We start from the raw sequence: 25,327 nt of genomic DNA, 5'->3' as shown, positions 1-25,327 counted from the left end.
CCCGGACTTCACTTTTTATGAGCAACTCGGCGGGTGTTTCTAGAAAAGCAGAAGATGCTTACCCTACCAGTGCACCTGGTCCATGCTCCCAGTTTTTAGTGGAGTCCGAGTTGCTCATTTACTTTTGTTACTTTGTATGTATGATTTTAGTTACTTTATGTTCTTTGTTGTGTATGTCTGTTTTCCATGTCTGGTCTTTGTCCCTGGATTACATTCTTTTGAATACCGCTATAGCCTTGGTTCCCTTGATTACTCATTCGCTTATCCTAATGCTGACGTAAGAAGCTGTTTTAGGGTGGTGAAGGCTCTTTCCTAATCTTGTCCCCATTTCCATTCTTTCTGTTTCTTGGGCTTTCTTTTGTTTCTTTTTTTGCCTGTTGGTACTGGCATCAAATCTGTGAGTGCTCCTTATTTTGTGTTATAGATTGTAAAAGATTGTAAATAGATTGTAAGTTCTAAAAATATCATCTAGAAAATAAATAATACTAGCATAGTGATAGTCGAACAGACACAAGTATTTTTACTGATTACTATATTATAGAATACGGTACGATGACTAAGAAGGTATCAAAATACAAAACGGAATAAACTTGTCCTTTTTAAATAAACATATTTATAAAATCACCTGTTGATACATGTAGTTTTTAACCTGATTAAAAAACCTTCAACTTGACAATATACATTTTCATGTTTCTGAGTCATAATTTACAAAACGATTGAATACAAAATATACCAGTTTTATATATTTTATTGGTACTACTGGGTTGGTGAATACCCTCGGGGACCCCAGGTCCACAAGCAGCGGTATCGACCTAGAGGTTCTTAAATCCAAAATACACCAGTTTTATATATTGTAAATTTCCATATGCTGTAAACATGTTTCAAGGAGTAACCTCTCATCAACAGCATTAAAATCAAAGATGTAGGAAGATCAATATATTAGTTGCATACAAAAAGTACTCATAACCAAACATATCGAAAGAGGAAGCCAAATCCATCAGCGAGAGGCTCTACCATATGCAATGCAAGGAATGAAGCCTCAGTGTCGACAAAAGTGTTAACATGCACTTAAACACATTTTCCTTATTAGCGTTCATTTTTAATTATCGAACAAAAACTTTGTGGTTTAAAACAAGTGAATCCTTGAATGCTGCAGGTAAATTATCGATTAACTTTGTTAACGTAATATGCAGTACCTATCCTTGATAAAGTGTCTATGTATTTACATTATAAATTAAGTTCTTCCTTGTTGCCGTGACTAAATTTCTAAAATTTGATAAAGATTTTTAAAGATTACATTAATGTTAATATTGTAAACTCCTTGTTTCGATCAATCAATAAATACATAGCATTGTAAATGAAATGCATCTCCTGATAAGAAACAATTTATATTGTTTACAGATGATTGTTCATATTGGACCCTGTAGACACGATATCCGGGGTGTTATGTGATTTTACATGTGTCACAGAACTTCATTCGTGATATTGTTATGATTAAATACCCAGTTAAAAACTGCTATTTTGGATTAACATTAAGAGTATCTTCGGGATGGTGGAAGTACACTTTTGATATGTATTTTATCTGTTTTCTCTTTTCTGTTTACATTTTTACTTTTGTGGATTCATGTTGCTGGTCAGCGGATTCTTACTGGAACAGATATGGAACTGAAGGGATAAGTTATAACTCTGGTAAGCGTCTTCTGAACTCCAAAAATAATAGATGTAAAAGAAACGGACAGAATGAAGTAAATAATTACATAGTTTATTTTTGTTAAATACCAATATACATTAGAACCAATGTAGATCGTTTTCTTACATTCGTAGTACAGGAGTTGGAAATTTCAGATTGATGTGCTTCTTGTAAAACTTTTCGATCATGTTTCATGTCACGTATATATTTATTTCAAGATAAATTTTATCCCTTAAATAAGAATTGTAATTGTAAATTCTAATAACGAAATAAAAGATCGAATTATTATTTCCTTTCTACTGTATAGAATAATGTAACATAGAGTAGAAATATTGTGCTTATTTGAAAATTGAAAAATTCAGAATAATACACAAAAAAAACATACTTTTTCACCAAAATTAATTTTGCGTCGAAAATCTGCTTTAAACAAATAAAAGTATAAAATTGAACGCACAATAAATGCGACATCGAGATATGTTGAACAATAGTGAAACCACAGACTATATTATAGGGCATGACATACATAACTGTTTTATAGTTTATAGTTTTATTTTTTTATCATACAGAAAAATAAAAATCACAAATCATATTATTTTGTTTATCTTTATCTTTAATTGGGTATCAGTACCAACATGACAATTTTACATCGCAGTCATTATGATTTTGAGTTTAATATTCAACATTTATAAATAAAATCATTTAAGTTTACTATCTACTGTATTACATTAAATTTTGACATGTTGTTTGAAAGAGTAACTGATGTGAAACCTTTTGTTCTTTCTTGATAGTTACTTGGGTCACTTTAAAGTGACTGGAAGGAAGATTTTTTTCACTTAAAGCACAAAAAATGATTCGTCTTAGTACCATTTTAATATTTTTTGCATAATCTGTAGAATCATCAGATAAATGCCAGAAAGAAAACAACCATTAGCAGTATTTATTCAGAATAAGACTGATAGGTTATTGTCATATTTTTTTGTTCTAATTTTTTGCTCTCAAATCTGTATTTACGTCCATATATGCCTTTTTTGTCACATGATGAATAAAATAAGAAAAACCCGTTTTTAATAACTAATATATATGTATAAAGTATTTTGCACGTATTATGGCAGACAATAAGTAGAAATACACAATGAGGTAGTATAGCTATTATACTATATAGTAGAATGTTTGTATTGATAAGTTTCTGTTTTTAGATTAAGAATCTGATTAAAAACTACAGCCATTTTTGACATCAATACAGTAAAACATTTGTTGGTCAAAGTTGTTAACATGGTTTTGATCATAGAAGAAAATTGTTTTGAATTTTTTAAAACAAGTCTGTGTTTTATAAGGGAATTAGACCATGGTCGGCAATCTCGCTTTGCTAAAAGAACAATATGATGACGAGACGATGTGCCGTACAACAATACAACTCTGTATTAATAACAGACATACATGACTTTAACGTTGTCATTTCTTTTTCCTAAATACAATATGTTTGAATTGACTGAATCATAAATAAATAAAAAGAAAAATAAAGTAAAGAAGGATGACCTTCTTTCATATTTGATTTTGGATATGTCAAAGTCAAACTTAAATGAATTTGATTTAAAAACCGAACATAAAGGAGCAGTGTTTAGTTTTTGTAAAATGTTTATACATTGTGATGATTAACTTGAACAAGTACGACTTTTGATTAACGACTAACACTTAATGTTCGTTACAAGATATTTCGTCCATGAATAAAAATAGACTTTATAACGTAGAGGTAAGACTTAAGTAGATAATCAAAGGTCGGTGTCTATGCACTTTATCATTGGTTAGCTCAAACTTCCTCATTCCACGATCAGTGATCTGGCCAGTTAAACTTTTTTGCTATTTAGTACATCTAAGTACTTCTTTAATTACATAATATAACCTGAAAACTTGCAATGTCATATATCACCATATCCCTTTGCGTGATATCAGTACGTACACATTACATTTTAAAAATACAAACACATTTAAAATCTGTTAAAGATTTATAATCCTTATAAAATGTGACAATTTAATTTCAGTATAATGATACTCGGTTTTGTGATCAGACAAGCTGCAGTCTGCCCTGCGATGTGAGGGATTCTTCGTCATTCATTGAATACCCAAGGGTGACCTTGAGCTGTCTAGCTTAAGGTCGATATGAAGATCTCGGGCCAATAACAATGGCAATATTAAACGCAATTATGTGAAAATCTATATAGTCTTATAAGTTACGACCAATGGTAAATAAATGTTTTCACAATTTTTGTGGTTAAAAAATAAGAAACGGTTGAAGCACTTTCATTACTTTATGCTGTGTATATTATCTATGTATAGTCACATCAGGTCATTCCATTTGCATATATTTCCTTTTCCCTTTTTTTTGTAAGCAGTTTATGAATTATGTTCAAATGCTAGCAAGACCAGATCACTTCCTCATAGAAAACTCTAAAAAAAATATTGGTTTTTTTTTACTGCAAGATGAAATGGGATCGCTTCCTTTTATATTTTTGTTTTAGACTTAGTTTAAAATCAATATTTAAACATGATATTGAACAACTATTGCACACCATACAAATAAATTCGTTCATATCTCGGTTAGCTACAAAGCGGTGTTCATTTTAAATTGTTATTTTTATTATGTTCAAGTTCTATATTCAATATTGAGGTACTACAAATAATAATATAGGTAGCGTTAGATCGTGTTTTGATATCAAAGCTTTTATGAATTTGATGTAGTTTATTGTTTGTCCAACAACCTAGCATTATAATGGTTTCAATAGCACAAAATTCGTTAATACTATCAAACGATTATGTCATAAAGATGAAGGTTTTTCCTTAATATGTTTGATTTTGTCCCAATTGATTTCTTTATATTAAGACTTGATCTTCAGAAAAAACCAAGGTTGCGCTAGCCGTGTCCTTTCAACACGAATTAAGTATAAACAGCTTGCTTGTTACAGAAATTAGAATATGGTATATTGACAATCATGTTGTGCGTTTTAAATACTATTTAAAGATAAAATGCACTGTGTATCACGTCGATTTTAAAACAACTAAACTGAGTTATGGTTGCTTAAAAGACAATGAATAATACATTACGGTTTAATCGATTCTTTTTAGAGAATGAAGCGTTCTTACTGAAATATGTGTTAGAAAGTTCATGTGTTTCATTAGTAAGAATATGAACCAATAAATCAGTTGTTATGTTCATAATTTTCCGGAGGAATTCAGTGAAAATGTCTGTCCGTCCTTTTCATATTTTGACTTCGACAGAAACATTGTATATATATGTCATTTTGGGGGGATTCAAATTTAGACCAAGACAATATGAACTCCCTGTTTGTCAATTTTGTTTATATGGTTACCGGTTTTTGGGGTATTTGAGAATTTTGAGCGAGCTTGTATATACAGTTATCACATTATGCCCGTGCTGTTTTTGTTCATAATTTAAAGTTCATTTATTGTCTATATTGTAATAGGACTTTTAATTTCATTCTTTAATTGGAGCCAAATTAATGCTTCAATAAATGCTCATTATGAATTCTGTTCTAAATTGAAGTCATGTTTTAGTTTCTGCTTGTGTATGGCCGTTGTATAAATTTTATAAAGCATGTAGTTTTGAAGTGATGTTCATTTATTTAAGTTTATATCTGCATTTCTCTTTTTATATTTATTTTATTCTATGGAGTTTGTATAGTTTTTTTTATCCTACGTTTATGGATATTATGTTCTATTCATGGTGTGTTTGCTTTAATTGAAAGTTTAATTTGAATTTCGAAGCTTTTTGTAAAGTCAAAGTAGGTTTTAAGTGTTATCGTATAGTGTAGGATATTAACAAAAACAAATTACTGAGTTTCGTCTATTTTCTTTGTCTTGGTAATGTTCTCCTGTTTTTATGATGGTCTTAAAGCTTTCAAACTATTTTGATAAGACAACTTTTACTTTATTTGCCACTTTTAAGAAATTGCAAACCAGCTTGTGAGATTATGTATGCACATGTATGATACCGTCTTATCTAACCTCGTGTTAAAGTAAAAGTAAAGTATAGGGAGATTGCAGTTTGAATTAATGAACAAATGACTTGTGAGTCTACATGTAGCGCATTTTGTGCTTTCAATCTAAAAGAACGGAAATTATACATTTATAGGTGTAAGAAAATTGAATTTTGAATTAACAAAAATGACTTCTGAGTCTACGGGCAATGCGGTTTGTGGTGTCAGTCAATCTATAAGAACGGAAATAACACAATTATATCTATATAATGTAATAACGAGAAAAATATTAGAAAATAATCAACAAATAAAGACGGTCATAAGGAATGTATTTAATTGTATAACATATTAACACTCTACCAGTCTTGTTATATTTAGATGATGCAGAGAACGGTATGTGGTCAGATGATAGAAGACCATACCTGCCAGGAGATAACTGGCCGGTAGTATCATGTTCAGGTTGTACATGTGAAGTGAAGTCTGGAACAGTGAAACTTAAATCATGCACCAGTAACACAATGTATGTTGATTTTTTAAGTATTATTACATTTAAAAACCAATTATTTTAAAACAATATACATCAAACTTTATGAAAGTTGACAACAAAATTACCTTACTGGTAAAATATAGGTAGTAGTCAAAAGGCATAGTCTAAAAGGAAAACATCCTATGTTCATATACCGAAGAAGATATGTTTAATTTTGATACACAAAATAATAAAAGTAAAACTAGCTCAAAATGCATTATATATAAAGTAACAACAGTTTATGTGTCAAATCGAAACGACCATACTTAACAGTGGCAAAAAACAATCAAATGTAGTCTCATGACCCTTGATAAAATTGAGGAACTTTTCACTCCAATACTATCTTCTTTGACCCAGAAATTATACGGGTTTAACGATTAAACTGAAAATTAAAAAAAAAATAAAATCAAAACCATGCACATTTTTTAATGACTGGAGGTTCCTGACTTGGGACAAGCACACAAGATGCCCTTAGCATAAGCAGACACCAAAATATACAACAATACACAACATACAATCCCCAGGTCTTTGCCCAAAATGAAAAAAAAAAAAACACAATAAACCAAGCATCAAATACATAACAATATATACAGGATAATTGCAAGTGAGTGACATGCTAAATTTTGATATCAATTCAACTGATTGAAAGAGTATGCATCTTCATTTAGTACATCCATCATAACGGTTTCTAATTTGGAGCTTAATTAAATGAGTTCATTTACTGTACTAAAAAAGCCGTGTCATACCAGCAATTAGTTTTCAGATACTCATGTCAATTTTGATGTAACTGGTATTTTCATTCTTAATTTTTACCTTAATTTAAAAAATTGGGTCAGGTTAAAAATTAAACTTATAATGCATAAAAATAATTTTTACTTTAGAGGAGAGTCGTAATCCATGACAACAAACAGTGCTTTTTATCGATGCAAAAAAAAATCGAGAGAATCATTATTCATTAAAAACATAATGCTATCTTAATTTAAATACTTGAATGACGAACTGTAACCTTGTTGATACGTCTATTTTTAGATGGGCTTGATTGTTTTAGTTTCTTTCATAAATTTTCGAAAAATTAATTCTGTTTTCTTTGCAGATCTATCATCTCTTTAATCATACTTGACACTGTTAACTCTACAACCTTTCCAGATTCAGTTACACGCATGTAAGAAGCTATTTGCCAACACTTTAATGAGATAAAGCAATTACATGGTAGTTCAGCTTTATTTCTGTGGAAATAACTATACAATAATGATGCGTATATATTTAGTTTGGTATATTTCACAGGAACTACGAATTACATTAAATATTATTGTAGTTATACCCATATTATCAAATTTGTTAGCACCGTGAAAGTTTAAGTTATTTTCTTTTTAGGATGTTTTCTGGTCCTGTTCAGCTATTTTTGTCAGATTTTCCCATGGTTTTATGAATTTCATAGTATTAATACTTTATACCCTGGGACCCTCCACTTTTCTTTTCATAAATTCGTTAAACAAACTTTGAAATGTTATTTGGGGAGTTTTTATAACTTTAAGTTTATGTCATTCATAATAGGAGAATGAATAACAAAAATATGATCACGAATGCCGAAAAAAAATGCCTAGATTTAATCAGAGTGCGGACTTTGTTCTACGCACAAGTTTAACCTGAATCCGTGGTTGGCACATGTAATCATATTTTGGTCATTCATGATAACCAATTGATTATCCTATTTAGATTATCTCCATTATTGGTTTCTATTTTCAACATCAATTTTAAATTTTGTAAACAGTGGATTGATGTTCGTGTTGCGATATTTTGCATCGATTTGGCGGAAGAATGTCCGAGAGTGAAATTACCGAATTTATTATGCAGTGTGAATTATCGAATGCTTTAACACAAAAAAAAATCGGCAAGTCACTGCTGTTTATATAATAATATACTGTAACGACGGAACGTTATTTGATTAACTTTATAAAAAAGAATGCTGTATTCAATCAATAAAGTAGGCATTTAATTTTGCACAGAACGGTATCAAAACAAAGATTCATATGTAGTAATTATAATAACTTTCTGCAACAAACTTACACTCAAAAACTAAATCTTGCATATTGTAATGTATTTTGAAGTACGTAACGTTTAATGTATATAATAATGGTAAGTTTTTTGTTTTTGTTTTTTTTCTTTTTTGTTTTGTTGTTGTTGTTTTGTTGGTGTTTTTTTAGTTTGGTTGGGGGTGGTTGACATTAATTACGAATCAACGACTAATGTGTATGATTGCAAGGATCGAAACTTTGTTTTTACGATTAATTGTAGAAATATACAAGGATGCACATTCACCAATATTGACGAAGATCCTTTTCAGAACAAACCAAGTTTAACAGAATTGTAAGATAATTTTTAGTTATAGATATTATATTACTTTTTAGTATAGAAATAAAATTAATGATTTATACAAGGAAATGCAGTTATTACAATTTTGTATTATTCTATATTGAGTTGATTGGAAGTTATATGATAAATTTGTGCTGTACAACTTATTTTACAGGGATCTCTGTTTTTTGCTCACTATAACGTATGGGTTTATCATATTACATGTTCTTGTCACTTATGAAGTATTTTGTTAAACTGATTAACACAAATAATTCGATGGCTTGTGATATATAATAATGTATAAGTACAACATTTTTTACATTTAATTCTTCGAAAATAAAAGCTTGCAAAAATGCTGAAGTCTGGCTACTTTTTAGTACGATGAACTGTCGCTTGTAACTTTTTTTCAGAACAGTCCAAGATAGTGGGTTGGAGTTTATGCCAGATGTTAGTCGGACAAGATTGACAAAGTTGTAAGTCACATTTATAGTTGTTTAAAGCAGTGATACTATTCCGAAGAAAGGTCAAACTACTAAAGTACACGTAATTAGCATATTCTTTGTAATATTTGATTTCTTATATATATGGAATGAAATGAATGACGTATGGTATTATTAGAAATTGGAGTGTGGCAAGATGGTGAAAAATAATTTGAGTATCGCTATATGGTGGTATTTGGAATGGTGTAGTGTAGAGTGGGATTTGAATATAGTTAAGATTGGAAACGTTGAAGTATGGGACGAGTAATGGTATATGGTAGAAAGATTTGTGTTCCGTATGGTAGAGGATGGTTCGTGGTGTATAAATTGTGTATCATTGGATTGGTAATGGTGTTTGAATGGTGTATGCAGATATGTGGAATAGTGTACAGTGTTTGGAGAGATGGTGAATGGAGTACATGTATGGTGGAATTTGAAGGATGTATTGCACAATAGGGAAGGGTTTATTATTGAACAAGAATGATGCATACTGAATTGGCAAATTTCGTAGAATGAGAAGTAATATGGTATGGTAAGGTGTCGAATGGGGAAGGGTAGGCTTGATTTGAGAATATTGAGAATGTAGAATTGTGTAATGTGTAAAGATGATCGGGAATGTTATATAAGGTGTATGGGAAAAGTGGTCGTTGGCTTTGGAGTGATGAGATGGGAAGAGTAATCAAGGGAACCAAGGTTATAGAGGTAATCAAAAGAATGTAATCCAGGGACAAAGACCAGCATGGAAAACAGACATACACAACAAAGAACATAAAGTAACTAAAACCATACATACAAAGTAACAAAAGCAAATGAGCAACTCGGCAAGCTCTGGCATGACGTATGAGTTGTGATATGAACAGTCCATACACAGGTGCTGAAGGGATGAGGTCACAGATGAAAGGAAAGTCGACAATTCTGAATGAAAAGTCATCACGTCGTCGTTAATTGTGGTCAATAATTTTCCTTTACCATCGATTTCTAAGTGTAGGTCAAGATATGAGGCTGACTTCACAGTGTCTGTAGTATTCTTTATCTCAAGTTCTTTTGGGTAGATGCGATGTATCAAATCCCCGAAATTGGGATAGTTTAAAGATAATACGTCATCTATATAGCGGAAACTGAGATTGAAGGATCTAGCCAAACGACAGTCGTTCTTTCTGATCAGATCAGCTATAAAGTCAGCCTCTTAAGAGTGAAGGAATAGGTCAGCAAGTAAAGGAGCACAATTTGTTCCAATTGGAATTCCGACCATTTGTTGAAAAACACGTCCACCACACTGGACAAATATGTTGTCGATTAAAAATTCAAGCATTTTGTAAACATCTTCCTCTGTATATTTTGAAGATGATTTGGAATTATTTCCTACAGAGTATGAGGAATCTCTGCCAAGAACTATATATTTGTATCTTGGTGTACTATTTTTTTTGGAAAAACAGCGATGTATAATATTTTTAAGTCGGGATTTTAACTGAGTATGGGAAATAGAAGTATACAGTGTTGAAAAATCATAGGTTTTAATGCTATTATATTCAGATAAAATCTTGAACTAATTGTCTCCAAAAGATCTTTCGAATGTGTCGGGATCCACGTTGAATTAATACCACTACGGGAGTAACAAGTGTTGTGGTAGGACTGCAGACCCTCTTTGACAGTTGTGAGTATAGAAGTTAAAAGTTTTGAAAGAGGTTTGGTGGTACAATTTGCAAATCCAGCTATGATACGCTGTTTCTATGGATTCTTGTGGAGTTTAGGAATCCAGTACATAGACGGTAAATCACAGTCATCGTCCTTGGTAAAGAGACCAAAAGAGGATAGCACAGTATAGTAGGCAATGTTTTTGCTACATCGGGGTCTTTGAAAGCTGATGTAGCCTTGGCACTCATTGACCCACTTAAAACTTTCATTCGTTTCAAAATTAAAGACCTCACAGCCTTTAACCACTCTGACAGAGAATCAATGTCTTCTTGTTCTCGTTTTATCCATTTTCTTGCATAGTTATCGACGGCATCCATAAGAACTTTAATATTATAATTCCAATTTATGAAGCGTAGTTCACGGTACTTTGGACCTTTAGAAAGGATATTACGCAGAGATTTGTTTTCGATGATGGTTAAATCTCACGTAACGACGTGATCAGAAGGACCATATTTGAATGGAGAGGTTTTGCAAGAACAGTCAGGTAGTTTAGCCTTGAAGTCCTCAATTTCGAGGTTCTGCAGTAGCCTTTTACAATTGAAAATTTTGGAAGCAATGGGTGAAGTATAGGAATATGAAATAATTGGTATGGATTTGTCTTTGAAATATGGGGGAATTTCGTTGGTAACGTTTTTGTGATGGAGGACGTTAACCAAATTAATTGCATCTATACCTTTGTTGACAAACGGTAGTGGAAGAAATGATCATTTTTCTTCATCTTGACTTTTCACAGAAACTGGTTTAAAGAGTCTGTGAAAACCAATATCCAAAATAATGGCAACAAGTATAATGATGAGGTGGAATCAGAAACAGGAGTGTCAAGACTTGTTTTGTAAAGGGAGTGTAGTAGAGTGAGAAGTATAGAAGTATAGAATACAGTTTGGTTCTAATGTGATGAAGTTCAAGAGGTTTTTGTATGAAAGGAAGGAAACCATCTATTGAGACATCATGTAACTTAGGTGACGAATAGTGGCGATGGTCATGACTACTTTCCCGTCTTGGATTTTTGTCAAATAAATTCATCACATTTATGCTATTGTTATATTGGCTTGAAAGGTTTCCTATACTTTTGATGTTGTCACTGCATCCGTAAGGTATTGCAGTACCTAGTCTGCGTATCCAGTACTCCTCTCTTTCCCTACGATAGTTTTTACTTAGAACGGGACTGTTTGTAGTATGGTAATTTTTTTCTAAAATACGAAATTTCATTGAGAGGATTGAATGATCTTGTTGATTAAAATTGTTGATAAACTGTTGGATATTTGGTGGTGTTAATTCCCGAACGATGACCGCACATTCCTTTATTTAATCGTTCTTGCGTTTCTCCGACATATACTAAACCACATAAGTTGCATTCTAATCCATATATTAAGATTGTTGATTTGCAAATTAAGTCATAGTGATATGAAAAGTTTTGTTTGTAAGGGAACTGGAGAAGTAAGGGTCAGTTATAAGAATGTTGCATGTTTTGCAATTTTTTATACCACATTTTGATATGGTACAATGTGGTTTGTCATCGTTGTAGTCAAATCTATCATTTAAAGTGATGGAACATGGTTTGATAATTTTGAAATAGTCAGAATTTTTGTACTGGAATAGAAGGTCTGCAGACTGAACGTGTGATTGGGTACTTTTAGTTGAATTGGTCTGGGCACTTTCCATACCAGATGTGAGTGTGTTAAGATCCCATCTGGGGACACCACATACTTACAAGACAACAGAGTGTCCGATCTGCTGATTAGGATTTCGGATTATGTAGATTAGGTTGGAGCTGGAGGGGTATGGAGGGTTGAAGCATATACGGTCGAATTGGGAAAGGTCCATTTTAGGATGAGGAATGGTGTATTGCTGAATGATAAAGTAAGTTTGAATGTCGACTGGTGTGGTGTGAGATGGTGGGTGGAGATTTCGGGTAGGATTTCAGAAACGTTTTAGGACACACAATTTAATTTAAATCAATAATTTAAAAAAAAGCAATATTGTACGATATATACTAAATAGCTGATAATTTTCATATCATAAAGAACGATCGCAATCATATTACGTGCTTTGTTTTTTCTATGATATATAGTTTATATATGAACTAAATTGACCAAATAGTAAAATAATTGTGTCTAAAATTAATGACGGCTACACTCTTTTAAGAATATTACTCTTAAATAGCGGTTAGAAGCACTTTGAACTGAAATGATAAATATTTGTTTCTAGAAATTTGATTGGAAATAAAATTACTCTTGATTCAAAGTACAAAGGAACTTTACCTAACACAACAGAATACCTGTAAGTAATACTATAATCTTATATTAACATTGTAATTTTTGTATGCTGTACACGTGTTCAACAGTAGCTTCTCTTCAGTGTAAGACTGAAATCAAATTATAATAGCCTACAAGGATATCTCATAGCAACACAATTCAAAACATAAAGCCTATTCAAGCACCAAGAACATTTATGGTCTTCAAAACACGGAACGAATCATAATAAATTTAGGGTATTATTCCGAGCATCATATGCGAGGCTGACGATAAACGTTTAGTCAAACCAGAAAAAAGTATCAAACAGGCCAACTGAAAAAGGGAAGTGAATTAAAAGTTGAAGTACCCTTCAATTGATTTAATATCAAAATGTGTGAATCAAAAATCAAGAAAATAATTTAAAAAGTCTTAATTACAGTATCTAGAACCGGTACACCTTTTTCAATGCCTAAACAAACGTAGAAAAGTGTGTAAGTGCGATGCTCGGTTGTTGGCTGTGACTAATACATATTATTTTATTAATGCTGCGAAGTAAGAACATGGGCTGTGGAATACCCTCGGGTACCTATAGTCTACTACCAGTGGCATCGACCTAATCTAAAAGTTTGAAAATGAACCACAAATACTATACATCAATGTATACAAAATAAGGCAAACATATACTTTAACTTTACATTACACTTAAAGGATGCTAACAAGAAAACAGATAAACACTACACTAAAGTCAAAAGAAATATTTAAAAAGCACCAATGCAAATAACGGAAGTTGGAAGCAATGCAATGACTTGGTGCAGGCATTTCCGATGGATATGCTTTTTTTTATATGATAATCATTTTTGTAAAGCTAAAAAAGGAATTCCATATAACAAATTGCATTATCAAGGCACACATTGGAAAGATAGAAACAACCGCAATGTCACTGCTTTGGTAGAGGCATCTCGATGGAAATGTTGGGTTAAAACAGGTTGAAAAGCCTACTTCCATTACAGTTAATTGTTATACAAACTGGCAGCATCAATTTGTCTCCCCTTGAAATTCATAGAAATCACTAATCTAAATTGTACGGAAGATGTTTAGGTGATATAATGAAAATCCATCGTCTACAATCATTGTCTTCGGAAACAGAATATTTCTCTATTTTGATATTGATATGCATATTATTGTTTCATACAGCTTATGAAACGTATCTTTAATTATTATATCAAATGTTCACTTGGACAATTTTAAAATTGAATCAAAGAATTAAACTTCCTGTATTTTATATACGTATTAATATAATTCCAGCGCTCTAACAAGAAACAACATTCACTGGCTTCCAAGAAATTTTATATCCGGGTCTAACCTTCGTCTTGTGTAAGTACCTTATTAAACGTTTGGTATATTTATAAGAGAGGTAAATGAAACGAACTGAGTGTTGTAAAGACAGAACATCTGTTTCATAGTCCATTATTGTTATTGGCCCTACACAAATAATGGTATTGCCATTCTCTGACAATATTTAAAAATAATTTTCTAAGCAACATTATTTTCACTCTTTTGATAATGGTTTATACATAATCACATGAATTCTTGGGGAAAATATTTCCCTTACATGTACCTTTCTACTCAAAGCTAGGAACTTGGGTTGCGTGAGAGTAATCTAACATTCTTTTGTATGGCCTAAGCATATTTCCGTTTTTTTTTTATTTTAATTCTCTTTTGTTTTTTTTGTCTTCTTTTTACGTTCCTCTCCATATTATGCTGAATGAATTGTTTAATTCTTTGCATTGTAGGAGTCTTGGAGAAAACGCCTTTCTTAACTTTCCAGAGTCTGCAATTGGTACGCTTCCAAACCTTATGTATTTGTAAGTTTTTGTATTATATATATATATTTATATTATATAACGTCTCAGAATGTGACGACTCTATTCGCTACACTGCTCCATCGGATCAAATTGATACAGGGAAGATAACGTAAACTTATAGAAGGGTCTGAAAAATTCCCAACGATGTTAGAACTGTCAAATTTGCGATACAAATTTTTGTCGTTCCCTCCGCGGGACTCGAACTCGTACCGCTGTGACATCTAAGGCAACACCGCCTGCACAAAGTCCAGCGCCCTAGATCACTCGGCCAGCTAAAAATATAGCTTTCGCTGCCCGGGTCTTTCCTCGTAGTAGGATTAATCTAGGGCTTAGTACACGATGTATGGTAGTTCGGGACAGCTCATTTAGATGTTATTATGTAGGATAGAGGATCAAATTAATGATGCATGTCAACAAATGAATATTAAACAAACGTCTCAGAATGTGACGACTCTATTCGCTACACTGCTCCATCGGATCAAATTGATACAGAGAAGATCTGTAAACGTATAGAAAGGTCTGAAAAATTCCCAACGATGTTAGAACTGTCAAATTTGCGATGCAACAACGCCTGCACAAAGTCCAGCGCCCTAGACCACTCGGCCAGCTAGGCTATATAAAAATATAGTTTTCGCTGGCCGGGCCATTCGTCCTCGTAGGATTAATATAAGGCTGTAACTTGGAACACATTTTATACTTTTCTCTGTGCTTAAAATAAATTTAGTAAATCCAGTGTTTCGTCAAGTAACTTTTAACTAACCTAAGGGAAACTACTGACCTAACTTTACGACAAACGTGATGACTTTTCGTTCAAAATTGTCAACTTTCCTTTCATCTGTAGCAAGATCCCTTCAGCACCTGCGTATGGAGTGTTCATATCACAACTCACAATTCATACGTTATGCCAGAGCTTGTCGAGACTACGTGTACTTTTTGCATTGCGCTATAATTCTATCAAATAGGCTTCTGGAGCAGTGTTATGTTGCTACAAGACTGAAATCATCACTAAAAAAGTTTTATGTCGTCGATCGTCATGAACTCGTGGATCGTTACGGTGTATCCATCTGCGCCATTTAAACTGATTTGTTCGACGTGTCATAGTTTTCCCTTCCTCTTTCGTCTACCCCGGACTTCACTTTTTATGAGAAACTCGTTGGGTGTTTCTAGAAAAGCAGAGGATGCTTACCCTACCGGTGCACCTGGTCCATGCTCTCAGTTTTAGTGGAGTCCGAGTTGCTCATTTGCTTTTGTTACTTTGTATGTATGATTTTAGTTACTTTATGTTCTTTGTTGTGTATATCTGTATTCCATGTCTGGTCTTTGTCCCTGGATTACATTCTTTTGATTACCGCTAAAATTTTAGTTATAAAAAAAGTTAAAACAGATCCATATTGATTCCGGTTGTGTAGTATGTAACATAAAACATTTTATACTTTTGTCTCTGTGGAAATTAAGTAAATCCAGTGTTTCGTCAAGTAACTTTTAACTAACCTGCTGTTGTCAACAGAAGTTGCAGTACGCATACATAAGCTGAAACATAGTTCATATTAATGTAGTAAATATCCACAAAAATAAGAAGATATGTAGTACATAGTCCTATATTTGAACCCAAAGTTTATCAAAGAATGACAGATCTTTTGTTATTTATCAAAGTTTTTTGCTTATAGCACAACGCTGGATCAAGTCTTAAATATTCATGTTTATAATAGACATGCGCAAAAAAAAAACTGGTTTAAACATAAATATAGTTCTTGAATTATGAATCGTTTATTTTTCCTTGAAATGAGCAAAGGGTTTGCATACTCGCTAAAATTAAACAGAAATAAAGAATAGTACATATGTAAAAATAGGTATGAAAAAAAATTGAGTAAAATTTTCTCAATATTAATGAACGTCTGTTATTTAAGTTTAAATATTGTACGTTTATATCAGATTGTATATTTGGTATTGATCAAATATTAAGATTAAATATACTTTTTTGTACATGCGATTTTACTGATTTTTTTTTAAAACCCTGTATCGTTATACACATATCGCATTCCCTTCATCACACTCTAGACCTATATTGCATAACCTTTATCAAGCCCATAGAGCTATCGTTAACCCTATATCACATGTCTTCTCGGAACACACTAGAAGTATCGTAAAATATATGATATAAAGAACATGACACGTCAAAATCTGTATCTCAAGCCATTTCAACATTAGACCTATATTACCCCTCGGAACATTGGCACTTGGGGTGATATAGGAGTCTTGGGTTAATATGGCATTAAATATACAGCTTCAAGCAAGTGCTATCCATTATATAATGTCAAAGTTTTTTTTCCACAGTGGCATAGAAAAGAACAAGTTGACACAGATATCTTTGCATCATCTAACACCACTTTCTTCGAACACATTCGTTCATTTGTAAGTAAGCAATGTAATCAAATGACAAAAGATTGCTTTGTAATTATGTTAAAACTGTTGAACATCATGTATACATTAGTATTAGTCCTTGCGAATCATGTAACTTGTAGCTACGGTATATTATTACGGATATTTTAAATATAAAGTTACTACATGATATCTGAATCAAAAAGATACTTTCGTTATATTTAAATTGTAAAATTGTAACTAAAATAATGTCGAATGATAACAATGATTCAAATAACATGTGTAAAGGTTGTCTCCGGGAAATCTACATTTTGATGTGATCACCAATTTTAATGAAGTAATTACATGTCTCATCTACGTCATGTAAATTGATTTGTAACTTCAGTTTGACATACAAAACTAGTTTTCTTTACATTGCTTTTGTAGGAACCTGAGCAACAATGCTATCAAGACAATACAACGAGGGACCTTCAATCAATTACCTAATCTAAAAATTCTGTAAGAAAACGTTTCTCAATGACAGTTCAATCAAGTTCATGTAAACTGCAATATACGATTTTATTTATCTAAAATTTGATTAAAAAAGGGTATGAACATATATAACTCATGTTTTAGTATTGATTTAACATGATGAACCATTTGGAAATTTTAATGCGAACATCGGCTAAAATATACGACACAATCGTATTTCATTTAAAGCCTAGGAAAGATAAGGCTTAAATTTCAAAACATCATTATAATAACATTTGTCTGTGACAATTTTTGTTGTTTTTTTTTTAAGATAGCTATCATATGTGAAATCATTGATACGGACAAATTACTGGTGCATTAATATAGCATGTTTTATGGTATCGTATTAAATGATGTCTTGAGTGCGTCCATCCTGAAATTAAACGAAACTTCATTTTTTAACTTACATTACAAATTGGGTTTTTTTCCAGTGAACTCCACAATAACAGTTTTTCACATATACCGAAAGGAATTTTTCAGAACTTGACGGAACTTATTCACCTGTGAGTTTTACCGGTCTAATATATGTTTTCCTTAGCTTGCACTACTAACTTTTAGCGTAAACGTAAGAAGTCTTCACCGTAAATGAAATTTTGATTTGATGGTAATTGTAATTGTTCACCTACTGCCAACATATAGAACATTTTACACTAAGAAACAGTGTGGTCAGTTTTGTTCATTTTGCATAATTCTGTTATTAAGCGATATAATGTAACTATTTCCATAGGCCATTGTTTCTTGAAATGAACGTATTCGTATCTCATTTATTTTACCACAGAGACCTTGACCATAACAATTTAGCTAAGCTTACATCCGAAGCTTTTATAGATTTGGAGAAACTCATAGAGTTCAGACTACAAAGTCAAAGCCCTGCCATGACCACTATCATTTTTGATTCGATGATTAACATTGGAAAATCCCTTAAATATATGTAAGTTTTGTATATACAATAATGGAGACGAATACATGTTACGTAGTTAAAATGACATTTTTTTTCTATTGGAGAAATTTACACTAAAACAATTGCAAACCAAAGTTACAATAATCAAACACAATGTCTTCATTTCGGGGCAGAATTGTTTTCTTCACTTCAATATATTGTGTGGGTTTATTTACAATTTGCCTATGATGGTTTCTGTTAAACATATATATTGTTTCTATATAATATTCTCATTTAAAAAAAATAGTGTTGTTCATCAAGTTCTCGGATTTCCGTACATGTATAAATTTGATGAATACGATATTTGTTAATTCACAGCTTTGTTGGCAGTAATCAACTTTCACACATTCCTCACCAAGTATTCATGGAGGCAAATTTTACAGCTCTAATAGAACTGTAAGTGTGATTAAACTGTAACCAACTTTTTTCATTTTATTTTGTCTTTATACTTGTCAATCGAATGGCTCATGTCGCGTGATTGAAGATGATGTTTTATTGAGTTTTCTTTTTCTTGAATTTCTTTATTTTTTTATCAGATGACCAACAGCCAGATACAATCACACGTTGGACAAATACTTGTTTAATTATTATAAAGGCATAATAGTTCACTGACTTGGCATTTAACTAATATACGAATGAGGCTAAGAACTGCGGGAAATTGCGATGCTGTGCCTGTTTCGAGCCGGATTCGTATATCAAATTTTTTGTCGAAATTTTCTTTACAACAACATCAAAAAAAATTTTAAAAAATGGCGTTGTAATCAAGAAAAACAATGTTCTTTTATTCGAAGCGGGCAGCATCCTGGCAAACTTCAAGACAATCTAACGTTTGTGGCGTCAAAACAGACAGTTATATTCAATCACTGACCATTGCTTGTCAGCATACGATCAGTGCGTTTTAATTGCTCAAAAAGAAACAGTTGCAATATAAATATCTACAGCTTTTTTCCTTTTCACTTGAAGCTATATATATTTAGTAAACATTATATTTTCTGTTCTGAAATATTCGAGTTCCTTACTTCAAATATGTCATTTCCATTATAGACATGCCGACAATAATATGATACGAAACAGTACAGAATTAGCGGAAAGTGGATATGGTATCAAACTGCGTGGAACATACTTAGACAGAAAAGCAAAATTTGTTCCTTTCGCAACTACTCCAAATATAGTTAAATTGTAAGATTTCGATAGCAAACAAAAAACAAAACGACTGCTGAATACGAATGCATTTAAACAAACTTAAATGTTTACATAATATTATATAGCCATTGCCACCGAATGAAGATGTCTCCGGCTTTATATTTACGTTGTAATCAAATAAAGAAGAAAGTAGACACAATGTGAATATTGTATCTAATCCTTTCTTTAGAGAGTTGCTCATTTGCTTTTGTTACTTTGTATGTATGATTTTAGTTACTCTATGTTCTTTGTTGTGTATGTCTGTTTTCCATGTCTGGTCTATGTCCCTGGATTACATTCTTTTGATTACCGCTATAACCTTGGTTCCCTTAATTACTCTTTTAAACCAACAATTTACAAGAACAAAACGTATTCAAATGTAAATTGCAAGCATTTGTTTAATGTAAGCTTAATAGAACCGATTGTTGAAACGAACCATTGGTTGACTTTGAGATAATAATAATGAAAACAATGGAAACAGAAATGATATAAGTGATGTTACTCTTTGTCGAGTTTTTCCTGTTTAAAAAATCTCAAATTGAGATTTTTCTAAAACACTTAAGATTATCTGACAGTTTTAAATTGTAATATAACCGATTGTATATTTATATTTATATTTGAAATATTATAGCGATACCATGTAATCTGATTTTACAATATAGGTTCCTGACTTCTAATAGAATAACTATGGTAAATAATACAGACTTTTGTAAGATTCAAGCATTACAGTATCTGTTATTAGACTCCAACAGATTAAATGAAACGCACATACAAGAAGATGGATTTAAGTGTCTGCCGTTTTTAACATATTTGTAAGTGTTTTTTTTTTCTCATATTCTACAATATTTGTAAGATATCAAATTGTTCTTGCTGCTTTTTAATATTTTGGGTCAATTATCGGAGCTAGTCCTTTCAAACAAGTATCTGCAATTTGTACTTTCATAAATTAATTCATTCATAGAAATGAAGATCTGCTGAAGTGTAAACAAATTACCTGCAAAATGATGCACTAGGTTTATTTATACCTACACAATTGGCTCATTTTAGGAAACTTGGGAGTAATCTGAACATGCAGTATGTTCCTGAAGCATTAACCACTCATGAGAGACTACCAGCTATTCAAACTTTGTATCTGGATAACAATATCATTTCATTTATAAACAAAAACACGTTTACTAATGTCTCAACGCTACTTAGCTTGTAAGTTTAATTACTTCATGTAAAATGTTATTTTGTACCTAAAGAGTAATGAAGGGAACGAAGATAATACCTCAAATCAAAAGCACTCAATCCTTGCGAAAAGTCCAGACAGGGAAAACAGACAACAATAACATAAAATAAACAAAATAATACGTTCAAAGAAACAAAAGTAAACAAGCAAGTCGGACTCAATAATAAATTGGCAACATGGACCAATGCATCAGTAGGGTAAGCGTCATCTATTGTTTTTAGAAACACCCGCCGAGATGCTTATTAAAAGTAAAGTCCGGGGTAGACGAAAGAGGACAGGTAAACTATGACACGTTTAAGAAATCAGTTCTTATTGTGCAAATGGAAACAACGTAACGATCCACAGTTCATGATGAATACCATCACACTTTTGTAGATATGACGTCAATTTCGTAGCAATATGACCCTATTCCAGAAGCCTCACTGTATAAAGTCTAGTGGGATACAAAAAGTCTGCGTATTTACGGCAAGGTGTGGCATACCGTATAAGCTGTGACATGAACACTCCATGTGCAGGTGCTGAACGGTTGTTTCCATAAATATTTGGAAGATGATTTGGAGTCTTTAACAAGTACTTCAGATCTGTATCTAGGTGTACTGTCGCATCTGGAGTAACAACGATATATAATGTTTTTGAGCAGAAATTTTAACTGTGTATGGCGAATAGAAATATGTAGGGTTAATAAATTGTAGGTTAAATGCTATTATATTCAAATAAAAATCTTGAATTGATGCTTTCCAGAAGATCTTTCGAATTTTTCTGCATCCGTATTGAACTAATACCGCTACGGGAGTTACAAGTGCCCTTTTATAACCCTGTAACTTTCCTTTTATATGTAGCGACATACATCCATTCAACACCTTCATATCACAGCTCATACGTAGAGCTTGTCGAAACTGTGCGGACATTTTGTACCATTATAGACTTGTTACAATTAGGCTAATGGAATAGTGTTATGTTGCAACAAATTAAAGTATTCATTTCAAAGGTTCTGTGTTCGCCATCATGGAATCGAGGATCGATATGTTGTCAATGCTCTAAGTTTAAGTGGAGTCCGTGTTGCTTGATTACTTCTGTTTCTTTGTAAGTATTATTTTGGTTATTTCATGTTCTGTGTTGTGTTTGTCTGTTTTCCTGGTACAGTCCTTTGAAGATATTCTTTGATCACCGCTGGAATCTATGTTCCCTTGATTATTCTTTTACAGATTTATCGTACTTTTCTCACGAATAAAACAAAATGAAACCTAACATCAAATAACTTAAATAACATTTTAGACTGTTTCCTGATAAACAACTAGCATTATGTGAAGGATAATAACAAATTTAACAAACCGATAAACTACAGGCGATAATCAAAATATATAAACAAAAAGGAAAGTTCGAATAACAATTTGCATTATCGATGTAAACGAGTTGAAAACGTCCGCAATGGTCCTGCTTTGGTACAGGTATTTACAATTGAAATTGTGGTTTACTTAACCAAGTTTAAGAGTGTTTAACCTCCCGCTTTCATTATTTCTTTACTATTTGTTTTAATCTGACTCTAATTTTTACTTTGTTAAATATACACTGTAGCATTGTTTTTCCATCTGACAGTGTGAAAATAGAAATAAAGAAACAACTTTGTTCTTTTCCAAATCCCAAAAAAAATAATAATGATCTGAATTGATCATGAAAATAAAGATAAAAGTAAGATGAAACATTCTAAAATGTAAATATGTGTTTAATTTGTTTTAGATACATGTATGGCAACCAAATTGTCGCTATCGAAGATGAATCCTTTCCAGCACAATTGACAACTTTGTAAGCCATGCTTAGTTAAACCAATTACCAAATATCTTTACGATAATTAAATCATACTTTCTTTCATTCAGTAAAGTAGCAATATAACAACACAATGTTAATCAAACGCCTTTCAGATTTACAATGTATTTTGATAAAAGTACTGTATATATAAATGGTCTTACATTTTAAAAACAAACATTTATGAAAACATGTTATTCTATCTTCATATTTTTTTCCATTTAAAAACTACAAATTTTCCATAAAATTTATTATATGTAGATTTAAGACTAGCTGATGATACTAGCTTATTTAAATGGAATTACAAATTATTCTTAAATTTTTTTCAGACATTTAAGCAGTAACAAGTTTCGATTCCTCCACGAACATCAATTCTCGGACTTGACAATGCTTGTAACACTCAACTTAGGTAGCAATGAGATCACCTACATCCCAGATGATGCTTTCATTAATTCAACTAGTCTAGCGAATTTGTAAGTATTATTTATATATTATATATATATGGTTTTTTTTATTTGTTGTTTTTGTTTGTTTGTTTGTTTGTTTGTTTTGGCATAAGAAGAAGAAATTTTTGACAATAATCAAATTTTCCGTATGCCCTAAACACTTTGAAATATTTGTTTATCTAGCATATTGTTTTCTCTTTATTGATTTTAATCGAATAATTCAAGAGTTTCGAATGTTTAAGTCATTACCGTATCTTCGTATAGTATGTTTTATCTTAATGTAGTACATTTGATCTCCCTTTTTTCAACATCAGTGGTAGTAATACTAAAATCTAATAAATTATCTTGCTACTTTCTCTTGACGGAATTATATAAAAATAAAAACAATATTGCTGATTATTTATTGATTATTTATTTTGATTTTGATTAGAAGTTATAGATTGTCATTTTTATAACAAAAAAAGTTAAATTTCACCTTTACAGATATTTGTCCAACAACAAAATACGACAGATAAAAAGGGTCCATTTTGAGAATTGTCCTCTAACATCCAACCTTTACCTAGCTAATAATGAAATAGGATATATTGAAGATGGAACACTCAATCACGTTACAAGCACTTCGACAATGTAAGTGTGTGTATAATTCTGGTGACAGCTTTTATTATCACATTATAGTTTGTAAGAGATTATGTTACCACAAATGTTTGATTTTGTTTTATGGGTTTTGTTTTAACTTTGTTTCCCAAAAAAACATCCTCATCTGATACTATATAAAAGCTTCTTCATTTACCAATACATTTTAGCTGCTTCTTTATTTAAATGGCATATAGAAATTTATCCTTAAAATATCTCGGAAGCTATATGTCATTTATAATCATTTTGTATAAAAGAAACGATGCCTTCCGAAATTCTATCCTATATACGACATTATTGTCAAGAGTCAATACAAAATGGAAGATGTCCAGTATTCCAAAATGCTTTCTTTTTTTTTAAATCATAGATCCTGGAAATAAGATTATTTTAATTGTTGAAAACAAACAATATTTAGTATTAATTTTAGTATAAAAGAAATCAAATTTAGATTCGTTTCATACCTAATGTAGAGACTTGTCCAACAACAGACTTTACAAGCTACCTAGGAACGGAACATTCCATGATCTATCTATGTATCGATTGAATCTTCAAAGTAATAGACTCTCCAGTATATTGTCGGATACATTCAAAGATCTCAGCACTCGGTATTTGTAAGTTTCATTGTTTAAAAGTTCACAGTTTTTTCTAAAGTGTAAGTGTAATTTATAATTGATATATTTGACCGTAAGTTACATACTTTCAAGTGTCATGATGAAGTGTCTTGTATTCTGATATATTAGCTGAGATTTAGTATAATCAAAAATATATTAAAACTTTTTAACAGATTAAACATTAGTGAAAACATAAATGTTTTATACCACATACTAACTGACACAATTGTGTATTGTAGGTACTTGGGGGATAACAGGATATCAAAAATCGAATCAAAAGCATTCCAAAGTATATCAATCTCGTCATACGGCACATTCGATTTAAGAAATAATAAAATAAGAATAATTGACAGTTACGGATTTAATGATGTAACTGTGGGTTACAGTAGCGGTTTAGAACTGGGTGGAAACTTGATTGGCGATGTACAACCATATGGATTCAATAAAACCACTATATATCAGTTAAACATGAATTATATGAAAATGGAGATTGTTCGTTCTTATGCATTCAACGATGTTACTTGCACTTATTGTAACCTTCAAAGTAACAATATCAAGAAGATACAGAAATATGCATTCAACAATTTTAGAGCAAATACTAGATTGTAAGTAAATAGATAAATTCTATAGAAAGGCATATATCATCAAATGCCATTTCTTATTATTTGTAGACAAGCTGGCAAATATCGAATGCTGAATTATCTTTTTCGATTTATTATTTACAGTAGTCACTGGAGATGTTTCAATTTCAAAGTAATT

General features: G+C 31.6%; 1 protein-coding gene across 2 annotated transcripts in view; it reads left to right on the top strand.

The window, feature by feature from the left end:
- Positions 1-1,314: 1,314 nt before the first annotated feature.
- LOC148609016 (uncharacterized) overlaps positions 1,315-25,327 on the top strand; it is a 58,774-nt gene continuing 34,761 nt past the window's right edge. Inside the window, exons 1-21 of one of the 2 annotated variants that reach the window (XM_088541420.1) lie at positions 1,315-1,689; positions 6,061-6,202; positions 7,302-7,370; positions 8,504-8,575; positions 8,971-9,033; positions 12,943-13,014; positions 14,274-14,342; positions 14,762-14,833; positions 17,168-17,245; positions 17,639-17,710; positions 18,154-18,225; positions 18,501-18,653; positions 18,981-19,058; positions 19,707-19,841; positions 20,507-20,656; positions 20,892-21,044; positions 22,813-22,878; positions 23,208-23,351; positions 23,808-23,951; positions 24,428-24,568; positions 24,808-25,173. In XM_088541420.1, coding sequence (XP_088397546.1) covers positions 1,491-1,689; positions 6,061-6,202; positions 7,302-7,370; positions 8,504-8,575; positions 8,971-9,033; positions 12,943-13,014; positions 14,274-14,342; positions 14,762-14,833; positions 17,168-17,245; positions 17,639-17,710; positions 18,154-18,225; positions 18,501-18,653; positions 18,981-19,058; positions 19,707-19,841; positions 20,507-20,656; positions 20,892-21,044; positions 22,813-22,878; positions 23,208-23,351; positions 23,808-23,951; positions 24,428-24,568; positions 24,808-25,173 — 2,510 coding nt within the window. In that variant the 5' untranslated portion in view covers positions 1,315-1,490. The remainder of the gene's footprint in view (positions 1,690-6,060; positions 6,203-7,301; positions 7,371-8,503; positions 8,576-8,970; positions 9,034-12,942; positions 13,015-14,273; positions 14,343-14,761; positions 14,834-17,167; positions 17,246-17,638; positions 17,711-18,153; positions 18,226-18,500; positions 18,654-18,980; positions 19,059-19,706; positions 19,842-20,506; positions 20,657-20,891; positions 21,045-22,812; positions 22,879-23,207; positions 23,352-23,807; positions 23,952-24,427; positions 24,569-24,807; positions 25,174-25,327) is intronic. The other variant, XM_088541421.1, reaches the window with a different exon arrangement.

Source organism: Perna viridis, chromosome 8, assembly GCF_037379345.1.
Source record: "Perna viridis isolate PV_CMFRI_1.1 ecotype Kerala chromosome 8, ASM3737934v1, whole genome shotgun sequence".
Classification (NCBI taxonomy): Eukaryota; Metazoa; Mollusca; class Bivalvia; order Mytilida; family Mytilidae; genus Perna; species Perna viridis.
This window is presented reverse-complemented; position numbering and strand designations above follow the sequence as displayed.